The sequence below is a fragment of the Silurus meridionalis genome, chromosome 9, assembly GCF_014805685.1.
Source record: "Silurus meridionalis isolate SWU-2019-XX chromosome 9, ASM1480568v1, whole genome shotgun sequence".
Classification (NCBI taxonomy): Eukaryota; Metazoa; Chordata; class Actinopteri; order Siluriformes; family Siluridae; genus Silurus; species Silurus meridionalis.
The window spans coordinates 2,551,899-2,569,681 of NC_060892.1; the positions used below are offsets into that span (position 1 = coordinate 2,551,899).

The 17,783-nt window shown below is 40.0% G+C and overlaps 1 protein-coding gene across 6 annotated transcripts in view; it reads right to left on the reverse strand.

Annotated features, from left to right (window-relative positions):
- rabgap1l (RAB GTPase activating protein 1-like) overlaps positions 1 to 17,783 on the reverse strand; it is a 110,554-nt gene that overhangs the window by 11,518 nt on the left and 81,253 nt on the right. For 3 of the 6 annotated variants that reach the window (XM_046858402.1, XM_046858401.1, XM_046858403.1), the window contains exons 18-19: positions 16,866 to 16,907; positions 4,958 to 5,086 (exon numbers count right to left, since the gene is read on the reverse strand). In XM_046858402.1, the coding sequence (XP_046714358.1) occupies positions 4,958 to 5,086; positions 16,866 to 16,907 (171 nt within the window). Of the gene's footprint in view, positions 1 to 739; positions 4,036 to 4,957; positions 5,087 to 6,459; positions 7,875 to 16,865; positions 16,908 to 17,783 lie in introns of those variants that run through there. The other 3 variants (XM_046858404.1, XM_046858405.1, XM_046858406.1) reach the window with 3 other exon arrangements.

Below are 17,783 nucleotides of genomic sequence, written 5' to 3' on the forward strand. Positions count from 1 at the left end.
AAACGTTGGCGGTTGGGGGGTGTGGGGGGAGGTGGTGGTGTTGAGCTAAGAATGACGCTGATAAGATGATCATGATCATCAGCGTTACATTTTTACGCAGCCATAAGCACTGAAAGGAACTGACAGGAAAAGCAAAGCGACCTATAAACAAACCCAGGCCTGCTGTCAGCAAATAGCATCACTGCACTTTTGTGTATACACAAAACCACACACACACACACACACACACACACACACACACACACACTTGTCACAGGTACTTGACTCCCTTTGTGGATAGAACACTCCCCATGCCACTTTCCATTCAAATAACATTTACAGCAAACCCCTGTTTTCCATGACTACTCACACACAGAAATACAATGCTATACCCTTTAAACATTCCAAGTTGCTTTGAAGGGACACAAAATATTGCTTTATCTATCCATATCTTCGTATTCAAACTCGATCTTTGCTACGTGACATCGAATGGATTAAAAAAGTTTCAAGTAAGAAAAAACCCCACAAACATTTCATCTAGGTCTGATAAGATACGAAACACGCACACACACGGTATTAATGCCTCGTTTGTTCTTGTTTACTAATTGAGTTTGTTACTAAAAAATGTAGACGTCTGACTCGATTAGGAGTCCGGTAACTGAAGAAGGATGAATGAATGGCTAAGCCCATTATGACGGCACAGAGCTCGAGGTCTCCCTGCCTGGCTGGTGTACGAGAGCACGCACGGGTTTCGCCTTACCGCCGATTTGGGTCTGGAGTCGGCCACCAAACTAGCGAAGATGTCCTCGTCGCAGATCTGGTTAATAACGTGAGCGTTGTAGGCCACGGTGATAGACACTTCCTCCATCATCTTGCCGGCATGCGGATGAAAGGCAGCAACTTGCGGATGAAAGGCAGCGGCGTGCGAGCCAGGAAGGAAGAGAGAGTGAGAGTGAGGACGGTGGATGACGGATCGGCGAGAGCTCTTCCACCGTGCAGCAGAGCCTGCCCCTGAAGGCGGGAGAGAAGTCGAAGAGTTCCCCTCTCTTTTTTTTCCTCACAACCACACACACACACACAGACAGACACACCTCCTCTCAGCCTTCTCAGGTAGGCAGTGGTTTTCTCAAGCCGGCTATGAGGATCGTGTGTCACTGTGGTATCCTCTAACGAGCCGACACAAGTGCTCCCTTTTCTTCTGGTCCTCCGTCTGCAAGAATGAGTCCGTTTTACACAGAACTGGCTTTCATCCCACAGCCCTCTGCAGGTAAAACTTGCTGGTGCAAAGAGGGGGAAAAAGTGAGAGAAATGTGAGACTGAAAGACACAGGAAGTGGAGGGGGGGAAGTGGAGGTTAGGTCAGACAGACCACAGTGACTCAATACTTCTGATGAGTTTTTTTTTTTTTTTTACTTGTTTTATTACACGTACGTGCGTCAGTGAGCTCTCAAAACTCGGCGCTCTGGTCCTTTTAATACCTCCTGAGATCTTTCAGTCCACTTGTCCACCTCCCGGTGGGAGAATCCAGACAAACAACTCTTTCCTGTAGTTAAAACATATCTAAATAATCAGATTTCATACGAGGCACAGGAATCGGTCAGCTGGTTGTTTTTTTTCCTGCCAGTGAATTCCTGCAGGACGTAAGCTGATTATGCAGTCAATCCTTTCTTGAATGTGTGCAGTTTCCAAAAAAGAAATGATCGCCCCTAGATGGAGAGATTAACTCCACTCTTAGGAGCTCTAATCTCTAAGCACAGACACCCCCATTAAGTTGGTGTGTGTGTGTTCGCAGAAAAATGCTGACTTTTTCACTATAAAGCTTCTCGGTACACACAAACAAGCCTCCTACTGTCTCAGCCAAAATCACCAACGACTCTCTCTTACACTCTCGCGTTCTGCAGACGCTACCGAATCATCTCCGTCACAGGCACTACTACAGAATATAAAATTCACCACAGGAGATGCGAGAAATACCAGAAAATAATCTCCTCCTGTCCGTGGAGCTCCTTAAAGTGGTGACAGACGCTTCAGAGACGACGCAGACACACCCATCAATTTTAGTGACAAGGTTGAGGACGGTTCACTTTTTGTTCAGAAACGTATCCAAAACACGAGACGTTGCGCTGGTATTTTCCGTGTCCTCAAATTCCCAAGACATAAAAGCATCGAGTCAGGGAGCATATGGCTTTTTTTCTCTCCTCCCACCTCCCGATCTCTGGCAGCTGCGAGCTCCTGAACTGATTTGGTTAGTGTGCACAGGTGTGGCTTGCAGAAAATCAAGGTCCACACCTAAGGGAATGACAGAAGGTGCTGCGCAACACAAAGGCGCAGTTCGACATGAGGAAATAAGTGGCTTAAAGTATAATGGATTGAAGAAAAACAAAACTATTCCGATTTGGTGAACAGGCCTGCAGACAGACCTCAGGTGCTGACTCATTTTGAGCAAGCAGATCGATGCACCTGTTTACATCTCTGCGCTCAGGTGCTTAAATTCCCTTAAGCCTGATTCTGCCTTCTCAGGGTCCTAAAGCCTGCCATGTCATTTCGCAAACAGGAGTTATTATGAGGCTTAGGGTTTCGCAGATGCACAGAATTTGCATGTTTGCTTGTGTAATATCAGGCATGTAGGGGCTGTAAGGGTCATGTCATGCTCTTCCTCAATCATCCTCAAATGTTCTTCATCCACATAAAAGAATTCAGCAGGACATTCTTTTTTTCTTTTCTATTTAAAAGGTGGAATCATTGTTTAGTCCTGACCACCTGAACATCTCTGTAGGTTGAACAAGCTACAAGATATAATTATTATAATATACTTCTTTGCACATGCCGGAGATTTTGTCAACCCTTCTGTAAATCATGAGGTGATTGGTGCTTTGGAATAGTTAGTGAATATCTGTGTGCGTAATTGGATCATTTATTATTCTATTTATACAACTGAGCAGTTAAGGGATTAAGGGCCTTGCTTAGGGGCCCAACAGTGGCAGCTTGGTGTTGCTGGGATTTGAACTCACGACATTCTGATAACTCGTTAACCACTGAGCGACCGTTTATCATATCAGCATAGGTAACAAAAACATACTTTATTGAATCAAAACAGGTTCCTCATTAATTTAGTGATTCGAATGCGATCGTTTTATAACTGAGAAAAGAAACACCGTATTATAGACACCACAAAGAAACTATTGCTGTCTTATAGGAGATTATTTTAACATTATGAAGGCGTTACTTATAAATATAAACACACCCAGTGTAGACCTCTGAAATTACAGGCCACTGTTTTGGCTGTAAAATATCTGCTTTATATCTGACGGATATTGTAAATAAAATAAATTAAAATAAAATAAAGTGTCCAGAGTTAAACACCTACGGACACACATTTGTTACACAACGTCTCGGCTTAGAAGGTCTTTTTCTTTTTAAAAAATACAGCTCTACTGATGCAAACAGAGTTTAGCAACTTCACAGGAAATCCTGCAGATAGTGACAGCGGCTGCAGCTGTGAAATAGTCAAAATAAAGCAACAACGATGTAGAAGTAAAAGTTAGAATGAGTACTGAAACACGAACGGAAAACTTAGGAAAAAAAAATTACTTGCTTTTACTTAAATGTACTTAATGTAATGACTTTTTCAGCAACACATGGTTCTTCTCCAAAAACCTGTTCTAGCATGACAATGTCCCCAGTAAGATCTGCTTTACATGGGTTGGAGTGGAAGATCTTGTATTTCCTGCTATGGATCAACTCTGGTGTGGAAACACTGTTCCTTCAACATTACGCAGCTTCTAATGAGCGAATGAATCTATTTTATTGACAACAGCTGATACAAATTTAATAAAATTTTATTTATATAGTATATTTAAAGAAGAAAAGATTCAAGATTACAAATATAAATTCATAAATTTATCGTTTGAGCCAGAGGTGAACATGGTGAGGGAAAAAACAAAAAAAATCTGGAGACGATACGAGGAAGAAACATTGCGAGGAACCAGATTTGAAAGGGAACCTCATCCTCAGCTGGGTGTCATCCGATATTCATTCATTTGAGTTGCATAATTGTTGAGGTCATCATCTGTTCACTGATGGAGACTCGAGTGCAAAACTGTTCATGCCAGTTTCAGGAATCTAAACAGAAATCTCGGAATTTGATCAAAATAAAATAATATTTCATAAAAATAAGAAGAAATAAGGCATAACCAATGCTAAGTCAATGAATGCATGTGTCAATGTTTGGCCACGTTAGTGCAGAAAACAGATTATTTCAATTTCAAACCTTAATTTCTATGGGACCACTAATTAAACATCCTTTTATTTATTCAGTGTGGGACCTTTAATGTTCTTCAGTATTAGTACACTGCGGCTTCCACGAAGAAGAACTTTCCTCTTCTCGGTCACTTCATTCCTACAAGTGCCTTCAGTTATAGCAGCCATTCGGGACTCCATTCATTTCCCCTTATGGCTAAAATACTGCATCCAATGACCATAAACATTGTGATGTGTATGTAGTAGAGTTCGACCGATTCATCGGTTTTACTGATTAATCTGCACTTATGGTTGCTGAAACTATCGGCAAAAATCCATACCGGTAGTTTTTCCGGGTTGCGTTGTACAGTGCGAGAGTTTCCTCTAGAGGCGAATCACTGATGGCACATGCGGTTTATTTGAAGTGTCTTTTATTCATTTTGATTGTTATTTTTCTTTCAGTTTAAATGCGTCTTTTCTCAACATTTATTAATATATTTAACACTCATTTAATTTAGCACATTTTCATAATTCAGTATTTTTTTTGTAATAAAGTTCAGTAATATTTTACATGATTTTTATTTTTTTTTTATTCAAAATCCATTTTAAAAACTATCATCATTAAACTATAAAGGTTAATAGCACAGAATCGAGTGTTGTGTGAAAGAAAACAACCCAAAACCTCTGGAAATGAACCGAACGTATAGTCACGTGGTTTTCAGATGAGAAAAATGTCCTACCTTGATGTTGCAGGCTTGCTCCATGAGTCTGCGAGCATTTTCGGCTGCTCTGTAGCGTTTGGGGAGCTGAACCCGGAAAAACTTAAGAGCGCCCTCAAAGTCGGCCTGAAGCAGGTCCTCCTTGGAGGTCTGTATTTAGAGAGAGTGAAAAAGCGAGAGATAACGAAACCTGATAAATGTTTAACATTGAGAAGGTCATTTTAAAAACGCAGAAGCATGATAATAGTACACATTTATTGGGACACCTGACTTTCAACACAATACCAGCTTCCATGGTTATGTTCATGGTGAAAGCTATGTTTTATTTATATAAATATAAAATTAAACATGTTTTAGATTAATTTTTGTGAAAACCTTAGAACTAAATTTGAATTAACTTATATATTTTTTTAAAGTATCAACGGAATAAAACAAATTTTTCAAATGGGTAGATGTATTACAGTCCAGCTACAAAAGCTAAATGACACCTAACTTTTGAAGTCATATTTGGTTCTTCAAGAAACTGTTCCATAAAGATGCTTTACATGGTTTGGAGTGGAAAATCTCCTGCTATAAAGCTCTGACATCAACCCTGTTAAACATGATGACTGCTCACCACGCCTCCTCATCTCACCTACACCAGTACCTGACTTTTCTTATGTCCTTGTGACTGAATGAATCTCCACAACCACACTCCAAAATCTAGTGGAACATCTTCCTAAAATAGTGGAGGTTATTATAACAGCAAAATCTTGTATAGTATGTGTCTAAGCATCAAAATAGGTTTTTTTATTAAGGTGTACACCAGTCACAAAATTGCAGCTCATTTCCAGGAAGCAATGTATTGAGGTAAATGTGACCACCGATCAGGAGAAATCACCTGAAGCAAAAAAAGTTGAAGGAGCCAGAATACGAGTCTACACCCAGCATTAGTTCAAGAAAGCGTCAAGATCATTTTGACAAATTGCCTCTAAATGGTTTGGTTCCATAGGACCACGCCCATTTTTTTAAAATATTTATTACTTACGTCAATATTCTCTCCGCCTTTTCCCACCAACATAGAGCTATACAAATATTTATATGCAAACAAAATAATACTGAACAACTGGACCATTTTGGCAAATATCTATCCAGTGATCTACCGCAGACATTTATTTTAAATGAAGCATTTGATTGGTTTGAAGCATTGTGAACGCTTTAAGGTACAAACAGCAGCGTGCTCCTGTAGTGCACTTGTATTTTAATAGACAGAAAGAATGCAGCTCTAGATGTTAACCTTACTCTATAAGGATACACTCTGAATCCGTACAGACATCGTCAAAACATTTCGGGTATCATAATACTCTTTGTTTCTACTATTTTTGGTCATCAGCACTGATTACACTAATGAGGTATGAGAAATGCCTCTGCTTATCAAAAGGAGGATTTTATGCATTATCCTGAATTACAAAGGCTGTGTAAAAAGCATTATGGCTGGCCAAAAAGTCAGAACAGCCACAAGGGTCTGGTGCCAACTCTCTCACCGCCAGTAGTCGGGGAACAAAGAGGCGATGACCCATGCCCAGCAGGGTCATCATGCGCTCTGTGTAATCCGCCTCCAGAGCTTCCTGGTCCTCCCCTGACGAGGCCCCTCCTCCAGCGCCAGCAATGCCGAGGGCATGGCCGACTCCCTGTCCAGACATGAGGGAGTCCGATTCTCCAGTGCATCCCCAGAGTCCCCGGGACAGTCCTCCTGGGGAGGCTGCGAGGCCGACTTGAGGTCAGCCACGATGTCCGGATATGGTTAGTAATTATCCTCAGAAATCACGAGTGCACTTAAAAAGTTTCGACTGCTATGAGGTTCAGCAAACGGACGGCAGTCACAAAAGGCTGGGTTTAGTGGTTTCCATTTTTCCTCCAAAAACAACTGTATTAGGTAGTAAATGTAACGCATATCCGGTTCATGCTATGCTTATGCTAATGGATTCCTCAGGCTTCAGTTCCAGACCGCAGCATTAAATCGGAACATCTACATTATGGCTAACCACACCTGACTTCTTACAGTCCTGCTTACCATAACAAGAACATTAGAGTGAGGAGCTGCTTTCTTGCATGCTCAGTAATAGCCACCACCTTCACAGTGTGGAAATCCGCAATCTGTTGCCTGGCAACAGACAGAGGGAAAAGCTCTGGGATGCGTTAAGACGGATGACAGGCAACACATCTTTCCCTGCTTTCAAGCTCCTAATCAGGACTGGACAGCTCCTCATACAATCATCGTTAAAAAAAAGGAAAATTTGTAAGATAAAATGATGACAAAGACGGTCCACAGCTTTCCACCACTTTCGCTTTCCTAAAGTGAACGGATGTAAAACACAAGAGGCTTTGAAAAGCTCTGGGTAGAAAAGTAGAGCTAATGGATGTCGTTTAAAACGAGACACGACTCAGTGAAGATCCCGTCTTGCTTTCATGGCTCATCAGTGAATCACTCTGGCAGTGGGTAATAAAAACACCGGGCTTCTAGATAAAATCCCTGGCCGGATCTGATCTTCAGTTCAGGGAGGGGGCAAGTTCCACGCAACTCCGTCGTGTTAGAAATTGAAAAAGGAAAGTGACGGGATGATGCAGGCCTCAACGAGATCATCTGGACGTCCCTGAGGCTGGCTGCTCTGCTCCTCAGCTTCTCAGAGCCAGTGATATAGAGGTCTGACTCAGGCTCGCAGAAGAGGGAGTCGAGAAGAGATGCTGAGTGTAGATAGGGAGAGGACAGAAAATGCTGTCGGTGCTAGAAGAGGCAGCAGGTTGATGGAGCGGGAGGAGGAGAAGGAAGAAAAGAGTAAAGGAGGGGCGTCTGGAAGCCTCCGCAAGCAGGCTTGGTCGAGGTGTGCATCTGGGACATGGCTGAGAAATGTAGAAGGGCTAATGCTAAATGCTAAAAGATGCTGTCTGCTCAGGTTGGGCACACAGGCAGAAGTGGGCATGTAGAGAGAGAGCGAGAGAGAGAGAGAGAAAGAGCGAAAAAGAAGAAGGGAGGGGTACAGAAGAAGGGAGGGGGAGCCTCTGGGGAAAATGTCGTAATACCGAACCAATCAGAATGGAGCAGTGCAAACCCTCGACACCTCCCCACCCTTCTTCCTCTCTGTCTCTCATCCTCATTTTTACACCATCATTCATGCTCTCAAACATCTATATATTTGTTTAATGAATGATTTGTGATTGCATACAGTGTGTGTATATGCATTATAAATATATATATAATATATAATATAATATAATATATATATATAAATAGCAAAAGCAGTGAGAAATGCTTTGAATTGTGTAGTGAAATAAATAAATAAATCCAGCAGCGACAGAAACATTCATCATGTGTAATTAATTAGCATAACAAGCACACAGTAATTTCCTAATGAGCCTTTTTGTGTAAATCTGTCTGATACATCAACGCCCAATATCGATCAAACCATACAGGCGTTCCATCCCTTAAAGGCATGTTGGGAAAAATGATTTCTACTTACAGATTACATCTTCAAGTATTATTCAACGACGACTCGTTACAGCCTTGATAATAAAGGACGCTATTAGGAATGAACGTGGCGAATCTTATTTGTAATGTTATGTCGATTATGGACAGATGCGTTCTGTGGACAAACTGTATTTATTTTGAAAACAATACACTACATGTATTCTGAGACCTGACCTCCCCCAAACTAGAAGCATAACATTCTTTGATGCTGTAGATGACGATGCCCCCTGTGCACAAAGCCAGCTACATCAACATATACATCACACGGGTTGGGGTGGAAGTTCTCCTGCCGTAGAGCTCCAACCTCAACCGTATTGAACATCGATAAATGTGAATGCTGACTGCACCCCACAAGGCCTCCTCTCCTACATCATGGCAACACTTTACTAACACGCTTGTGGCTGAATCTCCACAACAATTAATAAACAAAAATGTAAAATAATAATAATAATGCTGGCTGGAAGACCAATCAGGGGTTTATATTAATGCGCTACAGTTAGAAAGTATAACATCTCCCACAGAATATATACAAACCTTTATAGTCGTTTATGCACTGAATTTTTGATTGCCATGGAAAAGGAGCTTCAGAGCAACTTGTAAGTAAATTGTAATTACCGGCAAATTAGTGAGGTAGAAGTTAATGCATCGGTGCTTGTTGTTTAAAGAACTGGATATTATGGTAAAACCTGATCCTAGGAAGGTGTCATGTATAATTAAGTGCAAATATTTACTGAAACAGAGTTGCTGGGTTTCTACTGTCCACCTTCAATTACAAACCTGATTCCAAAAAGGTTGGGACACTGTACAAATTGTGAATAAAAAAAGGAATGCAATAACTTACAAATCTCATAAACTGATATTTGATTCACAATAGAATATAGATAACATATCAAATGTTGAAAGTGAGACATTTTGAAATGTCATGCCAAATATTAGCTCATTTTGGATTTCATGAGCGCTACACATTCCAAATAAGTTGGGACAGGTAGCAATAAGAGGCCAGAAAAGTTAAATGTACATATAAGGAACAGCTGCAGGACAAATTTGCAACTAATTAGGTCAATTGGCAACATGATGGGTATAAAAAGAGCCTCTCAGAGTGGCAGTGTCTCTCAGAAGATGGGCAGAGGATCACCAACTCCCCCAATGCTGTGGCAAAAAAATAGTGGAGCAACATCAGAAAGGGGTTTTTCAGAGAAAAATTGCAAAGAGTTTGAAGTTATCATCATCTACAGTGCATAATATTATCCAAAGATTCAGAGAATCTGGAACAATCTCTGTGTGTAAGGGTTCAAGGCCTGAAAACCATACTGGATGCCCGTGATCTTCGGGCCCTTTGAAGACACTGCATCACATACAGGAATGCTACTGTAATGGAAATCAAAACATGGGCTCAGGAATACTTCCAGAAAACATTGTCGGTGAACACAATCCACCGTGCAATTCGCCGTTGCCGGCTTAAACTCTTTAGGTAAAAAAATAAGCCACGTCTAAACATGATCCAGAAGCGCAGGCGTTTTCTCAGGGCCAAGGCTCATTTAAAATGGACTGTGGCAAAGTGGAAAACTGTTCTGTGGTCAGACGAATCAGAATTTGCAGTTCTTTTGGGAAAACTGGGATGACATGTCATCCGGACTAAAGAGGATAAGGACAACCCAAGATGTTATCAGCGCTCAGTTCAGAAGCCTGCATCTCTGATGGTATGGGGTTGTATAAGTGCGTGTGGCATGGGCATCTGGAAAGGCACCATCAATGCTGAAAGGTATATCCAAGTTCTAGAACAACATATGCTCCCATCCAGACGTCGTCTCTTTTAGGGAAGACCTTGCATTTTCCAACATGACAATGCCAGACCACATACTGCATCAATTACAACATCATGGCTGCGTAGAAGAAGGATCCGGGTACTGAAATGGCAGCCTGCAGTCCAGATCTTTCACCCATAGAAAACATTTGGCGCATCATAAAGAGGAAGATGCGACAAAGAAGACCTGAGAGAGTTGAGCAACTAGAAGCCTGTATTAGACAAGAATGAGACAACATTCCTATTCCTAAACTTGAGCAACTTGTCTCCTCAGTCCCCAGATGTTTGCAGACTGTTATAAAGAGAAGAGGGGACGCCACACAGTGGTAAACATGGCCTTGTCCCAACTTTTTTAAATATATTGATGCCATGAAATTAAAAATCAACTTATTTTTCCCTTAAAATAAAAAATTTTCTCAGTTTAAACATTTGATATGTCATCCATGTTGTATTCTGAATAAAATAATGAAATTTCAAACTTCCACATGATTGCATTCTGTTTTTATTTACAATTTGTACAGTGTCCCAACTTTTTCGGAATCGGGTTTGTAAGAACAAAACCAGTCAATTATGAATAACAGGTGGCGTTCGTTTAGTATCCATTTGTAATTCATTTCAAGCTCATTTGTAATCATTTTATTATTAAACCTGTGCTAACAGGAACTACATTATATGAAAAAAAAATTTGTGGACACCTGATCATGAGATTCGGAGGCACTTTTTAAACATCCTATTCACCATTTAGTCACCATTAGCTATTATAATGACCTCCACTCTTCTGGGATGATGTTCCAGTAGATTTTGTGAAGATTTGTTTCGCTACAAGGGTGTTAGTAAACTCAGGTACAATACGGAGGTGAGGTGAGGAGGTCTGGGGTGCAGTCTGTCTTTCAATTTATCCCAAAGGTGCTCAATAGGGTTAAGGTCAGAACTCTATAGCGGGAGATCTTCCATTCCAACCCATGTAAAGCATATTCATGCACACAGTGCACGTTGTTCTTCATCCAAAGACGTCTTATACAATTGTGTGGCCACAACTTTGTGAGAACAATCTGGGAAATAACCGCATGCTACTGGATGTCCTAATACTTTTGCCCATGCAGTGTATGTGTCCTAGACAACAAACACATACCCCTCAGAAATACGAGCTCATATCTGATAATGTGGTGATGTGCTCACCACGCTATACACTTCCTCTAAGTGTATGGACATAATATAACCTTACAGAATTAAATCAGTATATTGAATTTAAAGTATATAAGTTTAACTTGATGGTCTGATGCTTTATAATATTCCCAATGTGTCATCACTACTGAAACCTCAGGTGTAAAGGTCCGACTGGGGTTTAACCCAAAACTGATTCCGGTAGCCGAGAGTCTGATAGCACCGCTGAAGCGTCTGTGCAGGATTAATGTCTCTGTGTCCCTAAAAACCTACATCTTCACTTCACTTCTATACAGGACATCTTATCTGGCTCCACTTTGTCAGGATGCTTATGAGGAAACAAAGTGCAACTTCTAAAGCATAAATCCTTTATGTGATGTGATAAAGATTTTATAAGCTCTCAGAGATACTTGGAAGAATGCACTACAAACACCATCATAACAATATGTAGGTATATATATACACAGTATATATAGAGCCATGCTGAAAAAAATATAGACAGTATATTAGGGGTGTAATGGTGCACGTATTCGTACCAAATTTTCTTTACAGGGCTTTCGGTTTAATCCATTTCACATGTGGGACATAGTTAAAATCTAAATTTCCTCAGGACTGTATAAAGTGAAGGACTGCAACATTGTTTAGTCTCCACCTCACCCTTTGGGTGCATTTTTAAAATTATTATTAAACTAATTTAATTATTATTATTATTATTATCATTCAATTATTATTATTAAATAAATGATGGATGGAAGGAATGAAGACATTTGTTAAAGTCTGCTGAATAAAGTAGACCCCCCCCACACACACACACTTTCATTACCAAAATGGGGTCTAACAAATTTAGAGTATTTAATTAAATTTTTCGATTTCTTAAATTTTATTAAATCAATTTAATTAGTAGCAATTAACTGATTACTCCATTTAATTAATATAATAAAAATTTTTTATTGCATTTATTTGATTTATTCCATTTTATTTTTATAAAATATTATTTTATATATCATTTAACCAAGCAAGCATTTTATTCAAAATAGTTTTACAAAATATAAACTGTTCAAATGTTGATCACAAATGTAAATAATAATAAACTTGTTAAGGAAAAAAACGACAGGCAATTTTATGTTTCGCATTTCTTCCCCCTGACTGTTACTGTGACTTAAAAACCGAGTTACGTACCAAACCGTGAATTTTGTGCACCGCTACTAATATAGAAAAATCAGGCATCGTATATTTGCAGGATAATGCCATGTTTACGTCTAATCTATAAATCTATACATACATTTTCAAAAATCTCTCACAAAGTCAAACTATTATTATAGTATTATAAAACTCAAACACTCTTGCATGCTTCTGTTGTTTTTACAAAACAAACTATAACGTGGCTCTGTAAATATTCCCTCAACATGAAGAACAGCTTTACACGCTCTCGGCATCCGGACAGTTCGTTTCTCCAAACGTTCAGATGAAGCACGTCGCTGTGCCACTTGTGAAACTCTCCAAATATGTTCTTCACTAGTTGGAGACTTCATTCCTTGTGATGCAGTTCATCCCAGATCAGTTCAGTAGGATTTAGGTGCGGTGACTGGGCAGGTCGTTCCATGATAGATATCACTCCAGACGACTGTTTACCCTCTAAATAACATTTCACCAACACCCCTAAATTTATTTAAACATCATACCATAGTCTGTCTGAAAACTCAATTCTGATTGGCTGGAAAGCATTAGCTCTTTCATAACTCCCTGCCTAATAAACAACTGCAACCATAATAACATCCAGTTCAATACAGAGTGAAACAGATATAGACACATTTCCTAATGACTTACGGGGGATATGGTGTATGAGTGTAAACGTGTAAACACCAACAGCTTTGTTATTAGCATACAAGGCAGTACTTTGTTACTCTACTTAAGTAGCTTTTCCACATATCTGTACTTTACTGAAGTGTTTCCATTCTGAAATAGATGTTTCGGGGAGACTTTCACTTTTACTTCGCTACATTTCAAAGTCAAATATTTGACTTTTTACTCAAACTGTACCTTTTTATTTATAAGGATAAAAACACCCAGTGAGTCACCAATCAGGGTCGAGCTTTGTTTTAAACTCCTTTTGATTGGTGCTTGGTGAATCTACTGTTTACCAACATACAGTTCAGCATCAGTTCAAAAGCAAGCAGAACATTTAGAGAGTAATAAATGATGAAGAAACTCCAGATTCGAACTCAATTTTTTTTTTTAAGTAATTGAAAAGAAGGTTTTGGGTTCATGATAATTGTAATAGAAATCAATCAGTGTTTGAGTCATTGATATCATTCTATTAATAGATCAGTGTGTTGAGAGTCACATTCGAGTACATTTGAAAGAAAAAACTTTTGTACTTTAACTCAAGTGAAAGTTAAAGGGACACTTTTACTTTTACTGAGTGGATTTTTACTTTAACTCAACTACATGGTTTGTGTACTTCATCCACCACTGCATGTCAGTGCTGGGACGTGACCACGGTATATGTTAATCTTCAGCTAGGTGTGAGGCCTTCTGCCATTTGAATGCTCTCCTAGTCATGTATTATAACTTACACATAAGGAAATATCAGACATTATTTGTATGTGGATTCCAAAGTGCTATTTATGTCTCAACTTTCCTAAACAATACATTAGTTTCAAGTTCAAATTATTACTTCTTTTTTACTTTTTCTTTCGGCTTTTCCCATTAGGGGGCACCACAGCAGATCATCCATCTCCATTCCTCCTGTCCTCTACTTCTGCTTCTTTCAAACCAACTACCTGCATGTCTTCCCTCACCACATAAATAAACCACCTTCTTGGTCTTCCTCTTTTCCTCCTTCCTGGTGGCTCCATCTTCAGCATTCTCCCACTGATATACCCCATGTCCCTCCTCTGCACATGTCCAAATCATCTCAATCTCACCTCCTTCACCTTGTCTTCAAAATGTCCTACATGCGCTGTCCCTCTAATAAACTCATTTCTAATCCTGTCCATCGTCATCACTCCCAACGAAAACCTCAACATCTTCAGCTCTGCTACCTCCAGCTCCACCTCCTGTCTTTTACTCAATGCCACTGTCTCTAAACCATACAACATCTCAGGTCTCACCACAGTCCTCCTTCCCTTTCACTCTCACAGATACTCTTCTATCACAAATCACTCCTGCTATCACTCTTCTCCACCCACTCCACCCTGCCTGCACTCTTTTCTTCACTTCTCTAACACACTCTACATTACTTTGCACTGTTGACCCCAGGTACCTGAACTCCTCCACCATCTCCAACTCTTCTCCCTGCAACCGCACCCCTCCACTGCCCTCCCTCTCATTCACACACATGTACTCTGTCTTACACCTACTGTCTTCATTCCCCTTCTCTCCAGGGTGTACCGCCACCTCTCCAGGATCTTCTCCACCTGCTCCCTACTCTCACCACAAATCACAATATCATCCGCAAACATCATAGTCTACAGAGACTCCTGTCTGACCTCGTCCTTCAACCTGTCTATAACTACTGCAAACAGGAAAGGGCTCAGAGCCGATCCTTGATGCAGTCCAACCTCCACCTTGAACCAGTCTGTCATTCCTACTGCATTTTTTTATTTAAGGTTTTGATTAAATCCGTTTTTTATTCAAGGGCATATTTAAAAAATCTAAAAACTAAGAACTCAATTGATAATATAATAAGGAGAACGGTGTTTCTACCACTGTAATGTTTCTCAGACTTCACTTTGAGAACTTAATGAGAGTGACCAAAAAAAATCTAAAACATTGCAGTATACTTTTTTAACAGCAGAGGGAAACAGAGACCACTCTTGTTTCTTGTAAAGCTCGTCTCCAGAATTAAAAGCCCTGACGCAGCACAGCACAGCAATCCTATGAACCAGTACAAAGGTTTGTACACCCTAGGAATGATTAGAAACGCTCGAAAAACATGATCACTTTGAAGGGCATTTAATCTGAACATGTTTGCACTCGTTTATTAGTAAAGTGATGGAATTGAATGGATATCTTATGGCACCCAGAAGAGAATGAAGTTCCCTTTTGAGTCTGGTTTCTCTTAGGGACTGACTTCTGAATAAAATAAACTGCTTTGGGATCCAATAGTCACCTAAAAATATGAAATAAACACTTAACCCCCCCTCCTCATCCATTTGCTGAATTACAGAATCAACCTTTGGTGTTGAGCAGATAAACTTCTTAAATGTTATAAGTGTGGAAAAACATGGTGTTGTTTTTTAAGACACGTGCATGTTCTTTTTGTTTCTATGCAACGAATTCGGTAAAAAGCCAAAACCATACAGGAATTGGATGGTAAATGAGTGGAAGAAATTTCTCTGGAGTTCAAATGTGTTTTTTTTCTAACAGAAGAACTTGTGTAATGATAACCAGGAGAGAAGATGTGATCAGACTCCTTCACCACCCCAGTCACACTTGGAGGTGGAAGCTTAATGGTTTGGGGTTGTTTTGAATACATATTCTGGAAAGTAAAAGGAATCCTGAACCAACACGGCTCTCATTCCGTACTTCAACACCATGCGGTTTCGTCTGGACTGCGGCTCATTGGATGCGACTTCACTGTACAACAAGACGATGAGCCGAAACATACGTCTGAGTTCTGTAAGCGTTATTTAAAGAGAAGACAGTCGTCTGGAGTGATATCTATTCAATTCAATTCATTTTTATTTGTATAGCGCTTTTAACAATGAACATTGTCTCAAAGCAGCTTTACACAGATAATGTGGTGATTAAACGTAAATATCTATCTATATCTATCACTCTTCTCCACCCACTCCACCCTGCCTGCACTCTTTTCTTCACTTCTCTAACACACTCTCCATTACTTTGCACTGTTGATCCCAGGTACCTGAACTCTATATCTCAATATCTATCTATCTATCATGGAACGACCTGCCCAGACACCACACCTCAATCCTACTGAACTGCTCTGAGATGAACTGCATTACAAGAATGAAAGAAATCACCAACGAAAGAAATCAAGAACATATTTTTTACAAGAGAGACAGTTTTACAAGAGACACAGTAAAGAATTTCCGCTGAAGGTTTGCAGAAACGAAGTGTCCGGATGCCTAGAGCGTGTAAAGCTGTTCTTCATGCTGAGGGAGGATTTTTCGAAAAAGAAACAAAGAAAAACATCTGGACTTTTATAGATTTGTTTGGTAAAAGGAAAATGTTACACTGGCTAAGTTTGTGTATGTGTCTCTCAAAAAGAATCGAACACTAGGTGTTTCTACACTGCTGACAAGCTCTTTACAAAATGTTAAAAAGAGACAGTTTTCTCTCTCTGCGTTACTTGAGCCAGGCTCATTTCCTTCAACCAGGGAGGTGCAACATTCAGTTTGGTTTACATTGAAGTGTGTAGACATTACGAAGGGTTTATTAGTGTGAAAAAAACATTTTAAAATCACATCCTATAGAGCTGCACTGCTTACCTTCAATAAAGCCAGTGCCACATTGAAGATGATGTTCAGGCCCTGTAGAGAGATTCACAAGGACGTATAAGGAGCACAGAACATGTAGTAAGATCACAGACACAAAATTATTAGTATTCAGCTTTTTTGTTTGAAATGTTTTGCTTTTTGTAGCCGGTTTGTTTCGCACCTATTTGTGCTAAAATGAGCGGAGAACCTCAAAACAACAACAGATGAACAAGAGCTAATAGTATGTGCAGAGGTCAGGAGCTTGGATGCGATATATTGGAAAGCGAGGACTAAATAAAACCAAATCCAATGATTTTTTCCAACGCTGCATGCAAATGAAGGTTACTATGTAGAGGGAAATTTGCATGGCTAGAAATAAGCTCAGCGATACAATGAAATGACTGCTGAAAAGCAGAAGAGGAGGAGGAGGAGGAGAAGAGAAGGAGAGGCAATTATCAGATGGCAGTTGAGTGATGGACAGGTGGATGTGTGCATGCAGAGTGAAGGATGAAAAGAAGCTGAATTGTGTGTGTGTGTGAGCACAGTAGCAAAAGGAGATGCGGTGCTGAACTCAGAACATCCATCTCATACATCGCTCAGACAACCCGTTCACATGGCAACACCGAGCTAAAAATATCCTCCTCGCACTAATAATAACCTGGAGGAGAGACTCGGACAAACCTGACCCTAGATGGCGCCAGGAGGCTAAATAGGAATGGTGTGAGTGTGTTCTGCAGGGAATGAGGTGTGCGTTTCCCCTAAACACACACTCGTATTATATCGTACTGCATGACACAAACAAGGAATGACTTCAGAGCTACTAGATCACATGATATACCATGATTTCAGGATCATGGCTGTTAAAATATTCCTCCTCATCATATTCCTGCAATATGATTTCACATTTTTGCCATGCAGGGTATCTGGCAA